At 39.8% G+C, this 23,239-nt stretch overlaps 1 protein-coding gene across 1 annotated transcript in view; it reads left to right on the top strand.

Moving 5' to 3' along the window:
• trpc7b (transient receptor potential cation channel, subfamily C, member 7b) overlaps positions 1 to 23,239 on the top strand; it is a 124,187-nt gene that overhangs the window by 39,104 nt on the left and 61,844 nt on the right. Inside the window, exon 3 of the mRNA XM_082176922.1 lies at positions 2,732 to 2,911. Within this exon, the coding sequence (XP_082033048.1) occupies positions 2,732 to 2,911 (180 nt within the window). The remainder of the gene's footprint in view (positions 1 to 2,731; positions 2,912 to 23,239) is intronic.

A 23,239-nucleotide genomic window follows, 5' to 3' on the forward strand; every position in this document is an offset into this window, starting at 1 on the left:
CTAGCTAATGTATTGTTGCATTATTCAAGAAAACAGGAAAATTTAGTTCATTAATCTGGAGCTGGCTGTTACACTGGCTCTGCATTCATTTTTTATTGTTTCATTGCAAAGCAGCTTTATCTCAGATTATTGTTCCTTAAATGGTCTTGTGTGTAGAAGTGCTTTCTTGTATTGATTCAGCATCTGTGTACAGAGTGTCTCGCGAGCCGCTTTGTCAAGTTTAAAAGTGTTTACATGACTTACAGTCACATTATTGGGTGGCCGACTTTCACATTCACCTTTCACTGAAATTATTTGTCATTTTTATCCAGTTTTAAACTGAGTCATTGTGCATCTCTGTGTGTTACTTTGTGTTCTTTATGAATTGTTTCACAATTTTAAGTGAACGGACTTCGCACACTGTAACAAAACACTGTGTTTGGCTTTTTAAAGGTCTATTCATTTAAAACTTTGAATAAAAAGACTTTGTTAATGGATATATATTTAATCCATTTTTATCCAGAGTCCTTCTGCATTTCTGTTTGTTTTGTTACAGTGTGCTCTTTGACTTTGTAATGATTCATAAAGAACACAGTGAAGTGAGATGGGATGTAAAGTTGTCAACAAACCTGAATTACTTCACCGCTATGATGATAACGTGAACGTTTTACATCCTTTATCAATTTTGAAATATTCATATATGCATAGAATCATAATATAGTGCATTTGATGCTGATGCATTTTCCTGAAAGGGTTCAACACTCAGAACATCTGCCGGTCCAGAATGAGACGTGTGTGTGTGTGTGTGTGTGTGTGTGTGTGTGTGAGTGATCTGACTGCCAAATGTATTTGATGTATGCTAGCTTGGCTAATTTGAGCTATTTCGAGACAGAAGATATAACTGGCAGACGTCATTAGCATATTTCACATTGTATAAGAGTTTCAGTTATGGAATTTAATACATTAATTAGATTGGTTAAAACATGGTTTCAGTCACTCTAAAATTCACACTATAGTTACAGCTCTGACATTAAGCTTTGCATTGCATTATGAATTAATTTGTGTCATATCTCGGAAAGCATCATCACATTTATTTTCTAACACTTCTGCTCACCAAGACTGCATTTATTTGATCAGAAATACAGTAAAAACTGTAAAATTATGAAATATTATTACAATTTAAAATAGCTTTTTTCTTTCTGTGTGAATATATAGTAAAGTGTAATTTATTCAGTGATCAAAGCAGAATTTTCAGCATCATTACTCCAGTCTTCAGTGTCACATGATCCTTCAGAAATCATTCGAATATGATGATTTGATGCTCAAGAAATATTTATGATTATTGTAAGTGATGAAAACAGTTGTGCTGTTTAATATTTTTGTGGAAACCACGATTTATTTATTTTTTAGGATTCCTTGATGAATAGAAAGTTCAAAAGAACAGCATTTATTTGAAATAGATTTTTTTTTATAACATTATAAATGTCTTTACTGTCCCTTTTAATTCATTTAATGCATCCTTGATGGATAAAAGTATTAATTTCTTTCAACAAAACAGACTTTTGAATGGCAGTGTATAGTATTTGTGTCATCAAGTCAGCATGTTTGACAGATTATTCCACTGGCCGATCCGGGTCTTCTATATAACGGACTGTGGGTCGGAGTCAGACACACACGGATGAAGGGATTCTTCCCGGAGACGGACAGATTGCTGGTTATCTCTGAGATCAGTCTGAACGCCCACAGACCTGTGTGTGTCAGGAATCAAGCGCTCGCTGTTCCGGTGAAGGAACACGGACTGAAACACTGCAGTTGTTCTCCAGACTGAAGATGATTGTGTGAAAGTCTTCCAGTGTTCATCTGGATCTCTGTTCTCAGCAGATTGTCCATCAGTGGAATAATTAAAGAAAATTTAGTTTTTCTATATCTTGAAAATCAGTTATGGATGAATCTCACGAAGAACCAGTCAGCCCATAATTACTATAATGCAAAAAAAAAAAAAATCATAATTAAAAAAATTAAATCATGTTGTAATGAATATCAATCTTTTTACCGGACACATGTTTTTTAAACACATTTTTTTTTTTATGAGTGTTCTATAAAAGTAGTACAGCAAATAATATCGTGATATATAAATACTTTACTATTTAAATATATTTTTAATACAAATATTTATATATTTAATTATTAAATTATTCAATAGATTATTCAGTTTTATATTTAATTATTGGTATTATTGTATTTTTCTTTTCTTTTTTTTTTTGCTTTACAGGAATGAGAATTTTTTGTAGTTTTATTTGATTGAAAAAAAAAAACTGTTCTTGATTATTAGCTTTATTTAAAGTTTAAAAACCACATGCAAACTTTTTATTTTTCTTTATCATTATAAAAATACATGTTTATGTATTTAATGTATTTAAAATTGCAATACAAATTAAAAGTATTTTAATATTTATAATATTAAATAAATATAGTAAAATATTTTATTACATTTCTAAATTAATTAATTAATTAATTTACTTCACAGGAATGTCATTTTAATTTCATAATTTAAAATTTCCAATGCAGTCTGGTTAAGCTACTTTTACCCAACTAGAGAAAAAAAATACTTGTGAATCATTTGCTTTATTTGAAGTTGTTTTGTTTTTTTTAAGCAAATCTACTGGGTATTTCTTTTGATTTTTTTCTCATAGTAATTAATGGGCAACTGTGGAAACATCTCTCTCTCTCTCTCTCTCTCTCTCTCTCTCAGAACGACTACAGGAAGTTGTCTATGCAGTGTAAGGATTTTGTGGTGGGTGTTCTGGATCTTTGCCGGGACACAGAGGAAGTTGAGGCCATTCTGAACGGTGACGTGGACCAGAACCCCCCCACAGAACAGAGACCCTGTCTGAGCCGCATCAAACTCGCCATCAAATATGAGGTCAAAAAGGTGAGAACGCTCTCACTTAACCTACATTTACATTTACATTTATTCATTTAGCAGATGCTTTTATCCAAAACATTTATTAATCATTTTTGGTGGACCCACATTAACAAACTGTGATGAAGACGACAATCATTTTTATAAATTAATTATCAATAATTTTGAAAAATACTGGTAATTCTCATGCTCCTCGTGCTCATAGTTTTGGGTTAGAATCATAGACTGTAAAAAAAGATGGACGACGCCCCTTCGCTCTCTTCCATTGGTGAGAAGTGAAGCCGCCAGTGTCCCGATATGGCGCTGACATCTTGGGACTTGAGTCTGTGCAGTAGCGATCTCGGGACCAGACCTGCGCAGTAGCGATCTCGGGACCAGACCTGCGCAGTAGCGATCTCGGGACCAGACCTGCGCAGTAGTGAGCAGGAAGTAAAGCCGCGAAATCAACAAAGATATTGATCCTAGAACGTGTTATTCTTGGTGAAATCGTCATACTCAAGACGCTGCAAAAGACGAAGACACGAGTGCAGTGGTTAAAGACGTCCGTCTAGCGCATGTTCACACTGAAAACATTGTAAATGAAGTGCAGAAAGTGTTCTGTGTGAAAGAACAGTAGGTCTGGGAACAGAACAGAAGAGACGTGAGGTGAGGAGAGAGTTCAGGTTTGGATTGATCAAGCATCTGATTGGTTCTTCACCTCAGCTGAACTCTTGATTGTTCGACTGTGTCTCAGATGGAGAACTCGCTCTTCTCCGTGATAACGGCTCCAGAACTTCCTCACCTTCTGACTTCAGCACACACTCCACTGACTCCTCAACACTAGTCGCGTTTCCATTACCCTTCAAATTGCACAAATTGAAATTGCGAATTGAAAATACGCCCAATGGAAACACGTCAATTTTGCAAAAACTCCCCATTTATCCCCAATAACTTTTTATGCTTGCATGAGGAGGTTTTTCAGGCAATTCGAAAAAGAAATATGCCGCAAAACTGCAATGGAAACAGTTTTTGCGCATTTACAGGTCAGCTGACGTAGATGACGCGGTGTGTTTGGACAGAATACGAGACAGAATTCTTTATTAAATTCATAAAAGACAAAAGAATGACAGGAATAATGGATTCTAAACCTCAAATAAATGCCACAATCAAGACCTCAAAGCAGAACTGAGGGAGAAACACCCAGAAACTCCTCATATGTGCCGCTCACATGTATAATAAGGGTCGTTCCTTGACATTAATGCTTGGATAACACACATACATCTCCTTTGATTAATAATAATGGCCAGTGCAGTGGCTGGGATACAGTACATAAACCTACCAACGTCCGTTGCTGTGATTTTTGGAATGATTTTACTTATAGCGAGAGGAAAAAATTACGTTTTAGTCGCATTACATCGGTTAATGGAAACACCATCATTTCGCATTAGTTTTTTGTTGACATTTAGAAAAAAAATCGCAAAAATTTTGCCCAAATCTGTAATGGAAACGCGCCTTCAGACACGCAAACCGCCAGCTTTCTTATGAGAAAACCTCCATGAGAAGTTTGCACAGGCTGTTCAACATCGAGCATGCTTTGAGGTCATGCATGTGTGTTTCTGTAATTATCATGAGCTGTGAGTTGGACAGTTATACTTGCTTTGGCTTCATCCACTCTGATCTTATTGGACTAAATGTCAAGCAAACACACACACACCAGAGAGAGGAAATGAAGCCGAGACAGTGGGCTTGTGGAGACGCGCCCCAGCTTTAATTTCACAAGATTAGTTTCTGAAGAGACCTTTGCCAATGTCTCAGATGTTTCTCCTGAAATAGCCCAGTTATTGAATAAAATGAAATGATAGTTCGAGTTGTTTGATTCATTTTCTGTTGTGTATTAATATTCTGATATCTAATTTGCTCGTGCAATTAACCAGGAAAGTCAGTTATGGGGATATAAATTTCATGTGTCTCAATATGAAGTCAAACATTTCTCATCAAATGATCATTTTATACCTCGATACTCTTACTTTATATCAACTATTGTGTCTCTATTTATATATATTTATTAGGGCTGGGTAAAAAATATTGATTTCTCGATTTTAATCGATTCTCATTTTTACGAACCGATATCGATTCTTAAATCCCAAGAATCGATTAGTCATCCTGTTTTCAGTTGATGAATGAATGTAACATTGTTGCACGCATCCCATCCCATAAATCGCAATAATCTTTGTGCTTTGTTACTATTGATATGAAACAAAGTCTCAGATTTCAAATTACGTCAATTTTCTTACGAAATTCAAAAACATAAATAGCGTTTTGTCGCTGTGGCGTGAGATCGCTCTGGCTCAGCTCTAGAGAAGCACATGATCTTCTCTTCCGCATTAATAACACCAGTTACAGCGCGAAATAAACATGAATGAGCATCTGAAAGTGTGTTAAAAGATAGAGTACAACTTATCGAAGTCCGTATCATGTGACATGGAATCGCCCAATCAGTGTTTCAACCGTGGAAAGACGTCAGTAAAACGGCTTGTAAACAATGTCATGTAACGTCACATTTACCTCAGAAAAACCATATCCAGTGACCATACACTCGTTAGTCAGCTAGAACAATTAACTCTAGAGAGGAGCGTTTTGCTAAATATATGCACCATATTACATATTCATTATAATTTTTAATGTTCTTCAATATTTAATGCATGTTTGAATAAATCTAAGTTTTTATGACAGCCACCATATAAATGTTTACATTTCATATAACTTTATTATTATACAAATAAATAAAAGTGTAATTTAAGTTTTTATACAAATCAGTTAATTTTTACCTTCAATATAAAATTGTATAGTAGGCTATAGTAGGCTATAGTAGGCTAATGAAGCCTATAGGCTACAACTGACTCCCATAGTTTACAGCATTAGTTAAGAAATTAGAAATTTTCCATGTATTGTACCTGATATCCAAAATAATCAATATTGAATCGATTCGGAATCGAAATCGAATCGAATTGCAAGCTTGTGAATTGAAATCTAATCGAATTGTGAAATTTGTGTCAATACCCAGCCCTAATATTTATATAATAGGGCTGCACAATATATATCGAAAATGTATATATCGCGATATGCATATCGCAACGGCTTGCAATAACTGTGGTCATTAACAAAAGACAAAGAGAAAATCACTCACAACTCTTGGCTGAATAACTTTTGTAGCTTTAATATTTAGTATATATTTAATTCATACAGTGAAAACTAAGCAGTGTTTTATTTTTACATTTGATTATTCACTTTCTGTTGTTAAATAACCCTAATGTAGGATAGCCTGAACCCCTTGGTTTACACTGATGTTAAAATAACACTTCTTATGCCACAGTAAAACACTGATGTTCACTTTCAGAAGCTGTAGGGATGCTTTCTCGTCACAAAAAGAATGTGAAACACGTTGTAACCGACTCTCTATCTACTCCTAGTGAGACATGCTACAAGATAATTTTGAGGGAGGGACTCACAGACCAAACTTGTTTTATGAATATAAAGAGTGTAAACAGCTCAAAGATAAACCTCAACACACCAATAGAAATGCTTTCAGTTTATATCAGATGACCCATACGGGTATATTTACATAGACACCACCCAATATATAAGAACATAAACCCCAAAGATTCACACAAATGCAATAATGTCATTGTTGAGTAGCAATAGTAATAATAACTGATAACATTAGTTTTCCATTGTCCTGTGATCCATAGAGTACATTCAATGTTTCGTATCATAGAAGCAATTGTTCCATTTGCAGTAATGAAGAGGAATAGAATAATAGTCCCATGACCGAGGTGAAGCAGCAATTAGTAACAATCCACAATGACTCCAAATCCCAAATGAACGCAGTCAGGCTTTGAAGCCCCTGTCCATTAGGAACTCATGTTCCAGTTCGAATTTCAATCTTGAGCCTCCTCGACAAAAGGAATATAGATGATACTCAAAGAGTCCTTCTACAAACAAAACATACATACTAGCATTAACACGCTGGTTTCAAAACGAACAACATCCGTAAAACCCGACAAACTAAATACAGTTTACAGTAGAAAATAACCACAGTTGACATAAATCAGACAAAGAAAACACTTACTTGGTTAAGCTTGAAACAATAGTTTCTTAACCTGGACTCTAAACAGCATGGGTGAACTACGAGAGAAGAACCATGCTTCCCTTTCCACCCCATAACCTGACTTCTTCTCCCACATGGTTATATACAAAGGAGCATGACACATAGAGCCCCCTACTGCATAGTAGTGGTATTACAAAAAAAACAGTAACCAAACTTTGGGTGGTTACATATCTCCCTCCTCATTAGAAGAAATAACATACCCATGACAAAGCTTCAAGTGTTGCACGTGATATGTATCAATAATATCTGGAACAGATACCAGGGAGACTTGATAATTCACCGGACCCAACTTCTTTACAATTTTAGCGGGACCTTTCCACTTAGGAGATAGTTTTGCCATGAAACCGTCATCTGCTTTGGATAAGGGGTGCGTTCGTACCCACACTACGTCTCCGACCTGAAATTGTGTTGGTTTGTGACGTTGGTCGTAGTATCTTTTTTGCTTAGTCTGGGCTCGTTCCACATTCTCCTTCACCAAGCTGACTAGTTCCTTCTGCCGTTCCAGAATAGGGTAAACTGGACTGTTAGGATCAGGTAGCTGTTGTAGGGCTCTTTCCATCGGTCCTTTCAACTTCCGTCCTAAAGCTATTTCTGCTGGCGTAAACCCTGTACTTTCATGCCAGGCAGAATTAATGGCGAACCTGAATTCGCCCAACCACTTATCCCACTGTCGATGCTGATCCTCAACATAGGACGCAATCATTGTTTTTAAGTTTCTATTGACTCGCTCTGTCAAATTTGTTTGAGGATGGTAGGCAGTGGTTAATTTCTGAATTACCCCCCACTGTTTGCAGACAACGTCGATGAGATGGGAGGTAAACTGAGTACCTCTATCTGACACAAGGTAGGCTGGTATTCCCCATCGAGTAAAGATCTCATCTATTAAGACTTTGGCAATGTGAGATGCTCTGGCAGTTCTCAAAGGAAATAACTCTACCCACTTGGTGAAGTAGTCAACGACCACAAGAAGATACTCGTGTTGTTTATTGCTCTTCGGGAAAGGCCCCATAAGGTCCACTCCCAACATAAATCCAGGTTCAACTATAGGAGTACTTTGTAGCAGACCTGATGTCTTAGTCAAAGATGGTTTGTATTTTTGACAGGTTTGACATTCTTTACAGTACTTCCATACATCCGCCCTGATGCTAGGCCAGTACACAGTTTCAAGTAGCCTGAGTAGAGTTTTAAGCTTTCCCAAATGTCCACTCAGAGGGTTATCATGGGCATACTGCAGGAAGGATTGCCGTAGTGCCGAAGGTATGATCAATTGAAGTTTTTGCCCTTTTTTTCCATCGGGTACGCTTCGAAATAGAAACCCATTTTCCACAACATAATGAACCCTGGCCATGTCACAAACTTTCTCTGCTTTAGAGACTAATTCTTGAATCTCAACGTCGCTGTTTTGAGCTGTGGCAATTTGTGAGAGGTCAGCTGGTAGGTTGCATGGTGGTGAAATAGTTTTGTTTGCAGTAGCAATGAGTAACGTGTCCTGAAGAGTATTATGACTTCTTGATAACACGTCAGGTACAACATTGCACTGACCCTTCCGATACCTCACTGTGAAATGAAAACCTTGCAATCTTATGGTCCATCGTATGAGGCGTGATGAAGGTTTTGGATGTTGGAATGCCCATGTCAGAGCTGCATGATCTGTTACTACCTCAAACGTCTGTCCTTCCAGATACTGCCTCCATTTCTCCACGGCCCAAACTACTGCCAAACATTCCTTTTCTGGCACAGAATAAGCTTTCTCTGCTCCTCTCAACAACCGGGATGCATAGGCGATAACATGTTCTTCTCCCTCCAACTCTTGGGTAAGAACAGCTCCTAACCCAATATCGCTTGCATCGGTTTGCACTCTGAAAGGCCTACAGAAATCAGGGGTGATCAAAATTGGAGCTTGCACCAGATCTTGTTTTATGGAGTCAAATGCTTGCTGACATTGTTCAGTCCATTCCCATGTGGCATTTTTTTTTTTTAGAGCGTGCAATGGAGCTGCCTTTTCGGAAAACTGGGGTATGAAACGATGATACCAACCAGCTAAACCTAGGAACCTTTGAACATCTTTGATGGATTTTGGTATGGGAAACGATTCGACTGCTGAGACTTTGGATGGGTCAGTCTTTACTCCTTCTTGTGTCACAATGTGTCCCAGAAATGATAGTGATTTCTGGATAAAGTTGCATTTCTTGAGATTGAGGGTGAGACCAGCTTTATGGAGACATTTGAAGACTTGTTGGAGATGTTGGAGATGTTCTGAAATGTTTTTGGAGTAAACCACGATATCGTCGATGTATACCATACAGCACTTCCCTTTCACCTCACGTAATACCTGTTCCATCAGCCGTTGGAAGGATGCGGCTGCATTTTTCAGGCCGAAAGGTAAACAAAGAAATTCATATAGCCCATTAGATGTTACAAAGGCTGTTTTTTGAATACTTTCTGCATCCATTTCCAACTGCCAATATCCACTTTTCAAGTCTAGGGTGCTGAAAACTGTTGCTCCATGGAGAGATTCAAGGATGTCCTGAATTTGAGGCATGGGATAAGCATCCAGATGCGTCTTGCTGTTAAGACCTCGATAATCTACACAGAATCTAGAACTTCCATCCTTCTTTTGAACTATAACCACAGGTGATGCCCAAGGTGAAGTAGATGGTCGGATGATTCCTTTGTCCAATAGTTCTTGCACTTGAGATTCGATGAATTGCTGCTTTGGTAGTGAAACCTTGTAAGCACGTTTTCTTGTCGGAATCTCATCTACAGTTATGATACGGTGTTTTAAACAGTTGGTTCGACCAATCTGCCGAGTACACACAGTAGGCCATCTTAACATGAGATCCTCTACCTCTTTTTGTGTAGGAAGATCTGTGTCTGATGCTTGAGCTAAACTGTGAATCTGCTGACAGACTTCTTCATCACAATTAGATCCCGGTAGAGCGAGACAGAAATATGAAGAGGGTTGAACATCATGTTGTTGAAAAGGAAAAGTTTTTGTTTCGGAAATTGCAGGCATACAGTATTGGGCTTTGTGGAAATCCAATACCATTTTGGATTCTAACAGAAAGTCAATTCCCAGAATAACTGGTATTGTTAGATCAGCATCTTTCATGATAAACAACTTTACATCCACACCCTGTCCTTGAACTTCACATCTCCAACTGACCTTGCCTAAGGAGTTTTGTCTCAGTCCATTGGCCAACAAGAACGATTGACCTCCACTAGGTTGACACTCCTCAAGATGATTCAACCGTTTCCATAAAGATTCTTGGATTAGGGAAAAAGTGCTTCCTGTGTCAACAATGGCAATGATATAACTGTCTCTGAGAATTATGGGAAGGGTGATGTTCCTATAGGCATGAAGGTCTGGACTCTGGTCAAGTAGCACAAATCTGTTGCCAGCCTGTGGTAATTTCCGCTGAGGTTCTTGAACAGGTGCCATTTTCTTTTTCTGTTCCTCCCCATTGACCTGACTCCAATACCTTTTGGACTCATCAAAGTCTCGTTCAATTTGAGTCCCAATCCTGACCAATTCTCCCACGTCTTTAACAGCTCCTCGTAGCAAACTGGCCAGCCGTGGGTTGCAGTTTCTCAGGATTGCCTGAACCACTTCCTTCTCAGACATATCCTTTTTCCATCGCAAACACAACGCACGATACTGGAATGCAAAGTCTCTGAGGCTTTCCTTGACCCCTTGTTTCCTTTCTAGCAGTTTCCTAGCTGCTACATCCTTGTAGTCCTCACTTAAAAAGGAGTGCAAGAATCTCTCCTTAAACTGTTTCCAGTTGATCACATTTCTCCTCTCTGCCATCCACCAATCCTTTGCAGTTCCTTTTAATACAGCCGAGAGTGAGGCCAGGATTTCGTCATCACTGAGGGGTCGAACAACAAAGTATTCCTCACACCGCTCGATGAACAAAACTGGGTCATCATTAAGGGTATTGCTAAAACTGGGGAAATCAAGTTTTACAGGAGGGTTATATTGAACTAAAGATTGGTTGTTAATATGGCTGGGTTGTAGGTTATAAGTCATGTTACTAGACAGAGAATGGGGTTTACTAGACTGTAGATTAGTTTCTGGTATTTTTGGGGTAGATGAAGACATTCTCTGTGCTTGAAATTTTTGCTCCCATTGCCGATCTCTTCTTTTCAAACAATCTACCACTGATTGTCCCAAATCCTTAACTAACACTTCCAATTGAAGTTTAACCCTCTCACACTCCCGTTGAACATGATATGTCATCCTATCTTCCATCTTTTTACATTGTTTGTCAAAATTATCCCAAGAAACTTGATCACTCACCACCTGTTTGATGTCTGCCATATGACTTTCTAATGTCGCAATGCGTTCATTCAGGGATGTAATTGATGAATAAGGATTGTGGTCTTCCTCTTCATACATTTCTAATGGTGGTGGAGGAAGAAAAAGAGAGTCATCCTCAGGAACCCTACTCATAACTCTTTCATTTTCCTCATCGGAGTCGAGGTACAGATCGCTGAAGGTGTTTATTAACTCTTTCATCGGTTCTCTTCTGCCAATGAAAGATTCAGAGGTGAAATCTGCACTAGGTACAGCCTCCTCCCTATCCATGGCAGATGACGGTTGGATTGCTCTAAGTTACCAAAACCACTCTAATTAAAGATCCTGATGGCCTGAAGTCCCTGTTCGGGCGCCATTCTGTAACCGACTCTCTATCTACTCCTAGTGAGACATGCTACAAGATAATTTTGAGGGAGGGACTCACAGACCAAACTTGTTTTATGAATATAAAGAGTGTAAACAGCTCAAAGATAAACCTCAACACACCAATAGAAATGCTTTCAGTTTATATCAGACGACCCATACGGGTATATTTACATAGACACCACCCAATATATAAGAACATAAACCCCAAAGATTCACACAAATGCAATAATGTCATTGTTGAGTAGCAATAGTAATAATAACTGATAACATTAGTTTTCCATTGTCCTGTGATCCATAGAGTACATTCAATGTTTCGTATCATAGAAGCAATTGTTCCATTTGCAGTAATGAAGAGGAATAGAATAATAGTCCCATGACCGAGGTGAAGCAGCAATTAGTAACAATCCACAATGACTCCAAATCCCAAATGAACGCAGTCAGGCTTTGAAGCCCCTGTCCATTAGGAACTCATGTTCCAGTTCGAATTTCAATCTTGAGCCTCCTCGACAAAAGGAATATAGATGATACTCAAAGAGTCCTTCTACAAACAAAACATACATACTAGCATTAACACGCTGGTTTCAAAACGAACAACATCCGTAAAACCCGACAAACTAAATACAGTTTACAGTAGAAAATAACCACAGTTGACATAAATCAGACAAAGAAAACACTTACTTGGTTAAGCTTGAAACAATAGTTTCTTAACCTGGACTCTAAACAGCATGGGTGAACTACGAGAGAAGAACCATGCTTCCCTTTCCACCCCATAACCTGACTTCTTCTCCCACATGGTTATATACAAAGGAGCATGACACATAGAGCCCCCTACTGCATAGTAGTGGTATTACAAAAAAAACAGTAACCAAACTTTGGGTGGTTACAACGTATGTAGGTTATATCATTTAAAGTATATTTTAAAGATAATTTACACACTTTAAGCATTGTCGTATCGCATATCGCATTATTTAAAGGTATTGTGGAGGATTTTCCAGAATTTTTTTAAAAAACCGCCCTCTCCACACTCTACAGTACCTGCTCCCGAGAGGGAACGCCTATTAAACGTGTGCACGAGAGAGCATGCACGAGCCTAGTTCTCCTCGTGCACGCTCTGTTTACAAGTTGCTGTTGGCATGGCTCATACAAGCCTACTTTCCTTTACCTGTCGAGTAGAAACTTCGCGACTGAGGCATCAGTGGGAAGCCCAACCTGTGCTTTTAGCGCACGCCTGCGTGTGAAATATTCTCCCAAAAACACTCTAACTCAAAAACATTCATGCAAGACAAAATGTCAAATGCCCTTCCGTGTTTTATTTACTTATTATACTGATCGATTGAGTGAGGACTCAAGACATGATCTGCAATGGAGAAGTAGCTTGTTGCATTTGTGTAATAAATACTATGGTGAACACATTGGAATTATCAAAAATGAACACACAAGGTTTTAGAACATTTCAGCGTGATCCCTTTTACCATTTGGTTATAAGGCTACTTTAGACAAATTGAGATGTTTACCGTGTCTGCGCGGTGCGTGACTTGTGCTAGGGCTAGCATCGCTAATCATAGCTTACATTAACTTTTACTAGCAGTGATTTTAAATGGATTTCTCCAAATAGCATGCCAAACTTTACCTGTCGAGGAGAAACTTCGCGACTGAGGCATCAGTGGGAAGCCCAACCTGTGCTTTTAGCTCACGCCAGCATATGAAATATTCTCCCCAAAACACTCTGGTCTTGTTTCTTTCTTCAGAGGCCTTTCTCTTCTTGTCATACAATTCGTAGACACTTTTTCTCTTGCGACCCTCAGACATTTTGAAAAAACCCGGTGAGAACGGCGAGCTTCAATGAACTGCTGAAACCATAGCTCACCACACATACACCTGAAAGTGCGCATGCGCAGAAAGCGAAAACTACCTAGGGACGAGCACGTATGACGGCCTTACGTAAACATATCACCAGAATGATTGACAATTAGGAGGACCAATAGTCTTGATGATCCACCCGGAAAAAGAAAATCCTCCGCAATACCTTTAATGAGTTATCACATATCGCAGTTTTCTTTAATATCATGCAGCCCTATTATATACTAATAAAACTAATAAAAATGACAAAAATGTTCACAACAAATACAACCATGATGTATAAATACTAATCAAAAGTTAATCATTTATTGTGCTTTACAGGAATGAGAATTTTCAATGTGATTATTACAATTTTCCACTCATTCTGTTTTTATTGCATAAAGGTATTTTTTGTTGCTGTTGAGTCAGTGTACGATGTGCAGATCATGATCTGTCGTGTCATCCATCAGTGCTGTGGGTTTATAGGGATCACGACCTTGTTAACCAGAGACTGTGAGAGTAATTAGTCCTGTTGCCCTCAAACCCTCTCGAGGACAACTCTCATTACAGGACAGGTGACTGAATCTTAATCACTTTCAGATTGTGATTTAAATCTTAATAGTTTTAATGACTGAAGACCCGTGACAATGACGGACCCTTTAGTTATATAAAGCCTTCTAGGAACATTGACATCATCATATTTATGAGATTAGAGCACTTGAATGCCACAGTATAATAGTTACCAGTGAGCCTTGAGTCGAGGGCATTAATGAAAGAATCCCGTATTGATTATAATACGTTATAATTGTGAATGTTGACAATACAATTTAATCTGTGTGCATTGTGTGCACTGTTGATTATGATGAGCACTAAAGCTCGCTTGTTCATTAGTTTACAGATGACAGGTTGCACTTTGTTGGGAAGTGAAAATACATCATAAATCTGGAATACAACATATCCATATTACTGAGAACAATATCACGTTTCATTAAGGCTTCCACATGTATACGCAGGATGAATCGACGGCAGAAAAATTACCTGAGAATCAATTCATCAAAAAACTCTTTACCCATTATAAAATAATTATGCACGTGAAACCCATTCACATTTAACTTTTAAAAATTATGCAGATCAAATCATTTCAAGTTCAGCTTTTAAACAATTATGCAGATTAAAATATAAATTATGCATAAATACAAATTGGTGCCTTTTGTAGATGGAAACTAAACATGTAGTTTATTCAGACGAGTGTGAGACAAATTTCAATTAAAGCAATCAGAAGGGATGGTTGCTATGGCAACCAGGTACACGATTCAGGTCACACACACACACACACACACACACACACACACACACACACACACACACACACACACACACACACAAACACACACACACACGTACCGTACCGTACCGATTAGGGCACGTACCGATTAGGGCATGAAAAGTTCAGCAGATTATTTGCGCTAAATGAATGGTTAATGTCATGGTGCAATGAGCAGAAACTGCTCTTTGTAAATAATTGGAATCTGTTTTGGGAGCGTCCTAGGCTTTTCCGTGCTGATGGCTTACACCCAAGCAGATTCGGAGCGGATCTTCTGTCGGATAACATCTCCAAAATGTTAAATACCCTTTGACTAGTAACCAAAAGTCCAAATCATAGTCTCTGCTGCACCAATTTAACTGATATAAATTCTAGTGTAGAACATTGCATAGAAACCGTGTCTATTCCTCGTTTAGTGAGATCAAATAATAAATCTACTGCAGGATCTAGGAAAAATCTAATTGTTATTAAAACAGAAAATGTTGCTATTAGTAAACAAAAATTATTTCTTGCAACCATTTATAGAGATATTCTCAATGTTACCCAGAAAACGGGTTATAAGTTTATTTCATTTGAAGTACTTGTACTAAATGTTACGCTCTTAGATGTTAGAAAAACATCCCTATTATCTCTAGCCTTGGCTACCGTATATAGACCGCCAGGGCCTTACGCTGATTTCCTAAAAGAGTTTGCAGATTTTCTCTCAGACCTATTAGTCAATGTCGATAAAGCATTAATTGTTGGAGATTTTAACATACACGTAGATAATCCAAATGATGCGTTAGGAGCTGCGTTTACAGATTTATTAAATTCATTTGGGGTCAAGCAAAACGTCACCGGACCAACACATCGTCTTAATCATACACTCGATTTAATTATATCACATGGAACCGATCCAACCGATATAGATATCATTCCACAAAGTGATGAAGTCACAGATCACTACATGGTAACTTGCATATTACGTACTGCTGTAATATGTCATGCGGCGTCGCGTTATCAACCAGGCAGAACAATCCTCCCATCCACCATAGATAATTTCTCAAATTGCTTATCTAATCTGTCTCAGCTGCTGCCTGAACCCAAACAAACAGATGAACTAGAAGAACTAACTAGCACTATGAGCACCATTCTCTCTAGAACATTGGATGTGGTTGCACCTATTAAATTAAAAAAGGTCAGAGAGAAAAATAAAGCACCATGGTATAACAATACTACGCATGTTTTAAAGAGAGAAACCCGTATTTTAGAGCAGTGGTTCCCAACCTTTTTTTGTCTGAGACCCCCTTTTTCCCAAGAAAATATTTTAGGGCCCCCCTTCACATTTAATTATATTATCGCTCTTGTAAGCTTGCAGCAAGGATGACAAAATATGTTGTTTTCAAACAACGGTATGTTTACTATAAACAGATATGTTTATGCACAAATAATAGCCTATAATATGGAAAATACAATAACAAAAACATTAGTAGGCCCTTTGTAATTTAAAAATGTAAGCCTAGGAGTAGCCTATAAATTTGCCCTATTTTAAATGCAATAACAAAAATATCAGTATTCACACTTGTGTGTAGGTAAAAAAGAATGAATATAGGCTATTATACTAAAGACTTCTGTCTGGGGCCTCAATACTTGCATGTTATTTGTGAGGCTTTATCAATGTGAGGCTTTATTTTTTAGGCTTTTGGCGCTATAGCGAGCGATAACAAACATGCGTTTATTAACAGAATAATGCGTCTTTCGGAAGAACATTGTAGCCGGAACTACTTCTCTCTCTGTGTGCGTCTATGACGAGTCACGCAGGTACTGGGCTACTCCGCAGCGGCAGCGATCCAGGGTAAAATAGTCCCAATGTAATCACTTATTATAGGTGTACCATAGTGATTCAGGATAAGTAAAAAAAACGGGTTGGAAAATGGATTCATGATGAACTCGCTCATTATATAAATTTTGAACAGAAAAAAGTTAAGGACTTTTATTTAATACAAATTGCTCAAAACTTTTCAAAATATGACGCGACCCCCCACAGAGCTCGCTGAGGCCCCCTTGTGGGCCGCGACCCCCCTGTTGGGAACCAATGTTTTAGAGCGTAAATGGAAACAAATTTAGAGGTCTTTAGAATCGCGTGGAAAGACAGTATGTCACGTTATAAAAAGGCCCTAAAAGCGGCCAGGGCTGAGCACCTCCGCAAACTAATAGAAAACAACCAAAACAATCCAAGATTTTTATTTAACACCGTGGCTAGACTAACAAATAAACAGACGTCACCCGAACAAAATATCCCGTTACAGTTCAGTAGTAATGATTTCATGAACTTCTTCACTGAGAAAATAGAAAGCATCAGAACCACAATTGTAAACGTTCAATCTTCAATTGCGCCTTTTAATTCAGCTTCAATTATTACATTTACATTTACATTTACATTTAGTCGTTTAGCAGACGCCTTTCTCCAAAGCGACTTACAAATTAGGACAAAATTCAGCGAGTCATCATAAAGAGGCAAAAGCAACAACAACGCAAGAAGTGCTCAAAGTACGAAGTTCAGGTATTATTCAGAGTAGCATAAGCCTGATAAGTGATGTTACAAAGGGAAAGGAAAACTTTTTTTTCTTTTTTTTTTTTTTCTATAAGGTTAAGTGCTCACGGAAGAGATTGGTTTTCAGCTGTCTTTTGAATGTTGTCAGGGATTCTGCATTCCGGATGAGGGTGGGGAGAGCGTTCCACCAGCACGGAACTGTGAATGAGAATGTTCTGGAAAGTGATTTTGTGGCTTTCTGTGATGGAACCACGAGACGTCGCTCGTTGACCGATCGTAGGTGTCTGGTAGGGATGTAGACTCGTAGGAGTGAGTGAAAGTAGGAGGGAGCTGAGCCTGTGATAGTTCTGTAAGCAAGCGTCAGTGCCTTGAACTTGATGCGAGCAGCGAGAGGTAGCCAGTGCAGAGAGATGAACAGAGGAGTGACGTGGGCCCTCTTGGGCTCGTTGAAGACAAGACGAGCTGCAGCATTCTGGATCATCTGTAGGGTTTTGGTTGCACATGCTGGAAGTCCAGCCAGAAGAGCATTGCAGTAGTCAAGCCTAGAGATGACCAGGGCCTGGACGATGAGTTGTGTTGCATGCTCAGTTAGGAAAGGCCTGATTTTCCTGATGTTGTGCAGTGCAAACCTGCATGATCGAGCTGTCTTTGAAATGTGATCTGTGAAGGTCAGATGGTCATCAAACGTTACTCCAAGATTTCTGACCGATCTTGATGGGGTGATTAATGATGACTCTAGCTGGATGGTGAAGTCGTGCTGTAGAGACGGATTGGCAGGGAGGACGAGAAGCTCAGTCTTTGCCAGGTTGAGCTGCAGGTGATGTTCCTTCATCCATGTGGAGATGTCCGCCAGACAGCTTGAGACCCGTGCAGCTACTGTGGGATCATCTGGTTGAAAGGAGAGGAAGAGCTGCGTGTCATCAGCATAGCAGTGGTAGGAAAAACCGTGTGCCTGTATGATGTGTCCCAGTGATGTGGTGTAGATGGAGAAGAGGAGGGGACCAAGAACTGAACCCTGGGGAACCCCTGTGGTCAGCTGATGTGCTCTGGATACCTCACCTCTCCATGCGACCTTGAAGGACCTACCTGTGAGATATGACTCAAACCAGTGGAGTGAAGTTCCTGTGATGCCCAGTGATGAGAGGGTGGACATAAGGATCTGATGATTCACCGTGTCGAAGGCAGCAGACAGATCCAGGAGAATGAGGACTGAAGATTTGGAAGCAGCTTTTGCGATCCGTAGGGCTTCTGTGACTGACAGTAATGCAGTCTCAGTTGAATGTCCTTTCTTGAAGCCAGATTGGTTGACATCCAGCTGGTTGTTTAGAGACAAGAAGGATGTTAGTTGGTTGAAGACAGCTCTTTCAAGTGTCTTCGCAATGAATGGTAGGAGAGAGATAGGTCTGTAATTGTCTACAAATGATGTGTTTAGCGTTGGTTTTTTGAGCAGTGGAGTAACCCGAGCCTGCTTGAATGCTGTAGGGAAGGTGCCAGTATGGAGGGATGAGTTGATGATGTGTGTGAGTGATGGTAGAAGTGTGGGAGAGATGGCTTGTAGAAGGTTTGAGGGGATGGGGTCAAGCGGGCAGGTGGTAGGGTGACTGGAGAGGAGAAGTGTAGATACTTCTTCCTCGGTTAGCGAAGAAAAGGAGGACAGAGGGATATTGGCTGTGGAAGGGGTCGGTCTGGGTTCCTGTGTGTGTGGAGCTGAGAATTGACTGCTGATAGCTGTTGTTTTCTTGGTGAAGAAGTGCGCAAAATCGTCAGCAGTTAAGGAGGAGGCGGGTGGTGGTGGAGGTGGACAGAGGAGAGAGTTGAATGTCTTGAAGAGTAGTCGTGTGTTGGAGGAGCTGTTGATCTTGTTGTGGAAGTATGAAGATTTTGCAGCATGAACATCAACAGAAAAGGAGGAGAGGAGAAATTGATACATACTCAGGTCAGATGCGTCTTTTGATTTGTGCCATTTCCTCTCCGCTGCCCTGAGTTCGGTCCGGTGTTCCCGAAGAACCTCAGATAACCAGGGGTTAGAGGGAGTAGCGCGTGCTGGCCTGGAGGAGAGGGGGCAGATAATGTCTAGAGAAGAGATTAGAGTGGAGCATAAGGTGTCCGTTGTGGTATTCACATCCAGAGATGAGAATTGTGAGGGTGGGGGAAGAGAGGATGACACGGCAGAGGAAAGATGGGAGGGGGAAAGTGAGCGCAGGTTTCGTCTGAAAGTGACTGGTGGTGGGGGTGGTGGTGCAGGGGTAGAGAGTTGTAGACTGAAAGTAATGAGGAAATGATCTGAAACGTGGAGAGGTCTCACCAGGATGTTTTCTGTGGTGCAGTTGCGTGTGTAAACCAGGTCCAGTTGGTTGCCTGATTTGTGAGTACCTGTGGTGATGAGTCGTTTGAGATCGAAAGAGGCTAGGAGTGAGGTGAAGTCTGTTGCATGTGGCTTTTCGAGATGAATGTTGAAGTCACCGAAGACTAGAAGTGGGGTGCCGTCCTCAGGGAAAGTGGACAGCAGCACATCCAGCTCATCTACAAAGTTAGCCAGCTGACCTGGGGGGCGATAAATGACTACAATATGGATTTTAATGGGAGTTGTAAGTGTAATAGCATGATATTCAAATGAGTTGTTGTTGTTGCATAGAGAAGAGAGCGTGGAGTATTTGCAATTGTTAGAAACGAGAAGCCCTGTACCCCCACCTCTCCCAGACTGGCGAGGGGAGTGGGAGAAGGAGAAATTGCTAGAGAGAGCAGCAGGGGTTGCTGAGTCTTCTGGACGAATCCAGGTCTCAGTCAGCCCCAAGATACTAAGAGTAGAATGAGATGCAAAGGCTGGAATGAAGTCAGCTTTATTGACTGCTGACTGACAATTCCATAGACCCACGGAAAGAGAGAGAGGAGTGTGTGAGGATGTGAGGATGGGACGCAGATTGGCAGTATTGCGCTGTCTATTGCGCGTGATGAAAGGACGTTGCCGAGAGATAACAGGAACTTATCACCCCGCAAGAACAATTACAGTGCTTTACAACTATAGAACAAAAAGAGTTAAATAAACTTATCACTTCATCTAAAACAACAACATGTTTATTAGATCCTATACCAACTAAACTACTGAAAGAAGTGTTACCTGTAGTGGAAGAGCCTCTCCTCAATATTATTAACTCGTCTTTATCTCTAGGTCATGTTCCAAGAACATTTAAACTGGCAGTTATAAAACCTCTCATTAAGAAACCACAATTAGATCATAATAATCTAGCAAATTATAGACCCATTTCAAATCTTCCATTTATGTCTAAAATATTAGAAAAAGTGGTGTCCGCTCAACTGGGCTCTTTCTTGCAACAAAATGATATCTATGAAAAGTTTCAGTCTGGATTCAGACCGCATCATAGCACTGAAACTGCGCTTGTTAAAATCACAAATGATTTACTTTTAGCTTCTGACCAAGGCTGTATCTCAATACTAGTTTTACTTGATCTTAGTGCTGCGTTCGATACTATATGTGGCCGTTCAAACGTTATGTCAGGAAATAAGACACAGCCATAACATCTAAAGAAAACGGGTTCTTTTATTCCTGACTGAGCCTCAATTGAGACACAGCGTTAATGTATATTTTTGTTCAGGAGAAAAGCAGTTTTAGAAAAAAACATTCCAATTAATAAGTGAAATTGGCATAACAAAATAAACTGTCCAACTGACTCCAATGAGTGCAGAAAACAAAGTAATAAGAGTCTTACAAAACAAAACAAATAAAAAGGTGGTTTTCACATTGATAATCTCAGAAACAAATAAAATGAGTGCCAAAAACAACGGTAGTGGCCTCAATATGCCTAAAGAAATAAATAAAACACAGCATACATGAGAAATATGCCCATTTCACCACATGAATACATTACAATTCACAGTTGAACCCCTTTTGTTCAAATCAATCAGTAATTAGACTCAATGAAATAGTATACACTTGAAACAGGGTACAAATATTCTTCCTAACTTTTACATAAACACTTTAGAAGAATAAAATGATCAAAACTCACTCTTATTGAGACTTTGAAGCACACAGAAAAAGCTCACGTGGTAGCTGGTGCACGTGCAATATCACGTGTGGCTGTTCTCCCCTCTAACACGGCATAAAGAACAATAATTACTCAATGTTACATTAATATATGAAATAAACAGTGTTATTTAACCTTTCAACAACTTATTATAACATATTACAGATTAACTCACGCTCAATCTTCCCCAATGTCTCTGAATTTCCTTTCCCCACAGAAGATCTCTCACGTGCAGGAACACCACACTGGTATGAGCAGCGAAATCAACCATACACTCGACACTATCACACGACTGTTATCACCACAGATTCACAAGTCAATATCAAACTGGAAATGTCCTCTCTTTAACAGTTTAATCAACTATTGCTCCCTCTGTGTGACTCTGTCTCAAACTGCGCTCTCTTTCAGTCTGACGCACTCTCTCTCATCTGCGCATGCACACACTTTTAAAGGGGATAGCGCGCGCGGCTGAGTCAAAGCAAACATAAGGGCAAATCACCAGGGAAATGAATCAAATATCAGGCTATTGATTGAGTGTAAACTATGGAGTGCCGCAGGGATCTGTATTAGGCCCTCTGTTATTCTCAATATATATGATGCCACTTGGAAATATTATAAGGAAACATGGAATTAGTTTCCATTGTTATGCTGATGACACTCAAATATATATTTCATCACGGCCGGATGAAACCGCTAAATTTTCTAAATTGACAGAGTGTGTTAAAGATATAAAAGATTGGATGACGCGTAATTTTCTTTTATTAAATCCAGACAAGACAGAGGTAATACTTATCGGTTCAAAAAACCGCCCACAAAACCTCGCACAATACAACTTTAACATCATAGGATGTCCTGTTACTTTATCCTCTACAGTAAAGGACCTGGGTGTTATACTCGATTGCAACCTGTCTTTTGAAAATCATATTTCATATGTTACAAAAACAGCCTTTTTCCACCTTAGAAACATTGCTAAGCTACGTAATATGCTATCAGTTCTCTTACGAGAGGTTCTCTCGTATTGCGTAAGTAGCTTACGCATCGGGAAAGTCTTCTTTCTTCGAGATCTGAAGCCAAAAATTATCCTTAATTTTGTATTTATTGTCAACGCAGTGCGGCAGCTAGCAAACCATAGCAGGCTGAACAAGCGTGCTCATTGGTTGCCTGGCGGCAACTGCTTAAGCCTATCAGTGAGCCCTGCGTAACTTCACATCCAATGAGGGCGCTTCGCGCCCTCCACACCCCTCTAACCGTCAAGATGGGTGTGGCCAGTGTGTATATAAGCAAGGCTCACAGGCTGAGAATCTGATTTTCTTGTCTTCAGCGAAGCTCTTCGCATCGCTGGATCTTGAGAGCCGCCGCCGTTGAAACCAGCGACCAGCAAGCTTAGGACAGCGCCTGAGGAAGCCGGCCGCCTTCGCCGCCTTCAGCCATCCGTGCCTGCTACGCTATCCGGCGACATATCCTTTTTCATTGCTGTGTGTGTTCGCCCCGCGACACACACTCTCTCTCATTTCTAAAAGAGCACGAGGCGTTTTTCTAAAAATGCCTCGTTTTTCTTGCGGTTCATGCCGCGCGCCGCTCAGCAACGGAGACCGCCATCTCATTTGCGCTCTCTGCCTGGGCCGTGATCACGCTGCTGCCGCACTCTCTTCGGGCGGCTGCCCTGAGTGCGAGGAACTATCAATGTCGACCCTGCGGGCTCGGCTTGAAGTTTTTGACAATGCTGTCACTCCGCTTGTCCCTGTCGGGCCGCGCAAGAAGAAG

Source organism: Leuciscus leuciscus, assembly GCF_965113295.1.
Source record: "Leuciscus leuciscus genome assembly, chromosome: 8".
NCBI classification, from domain to species: domain Eukaryota; kingdom Metazoa; phylum Chordata; class Actinopteri; order Cypriniformes; family Leuciscidae; genus Leuciscus; species Leuciscus leuciscus.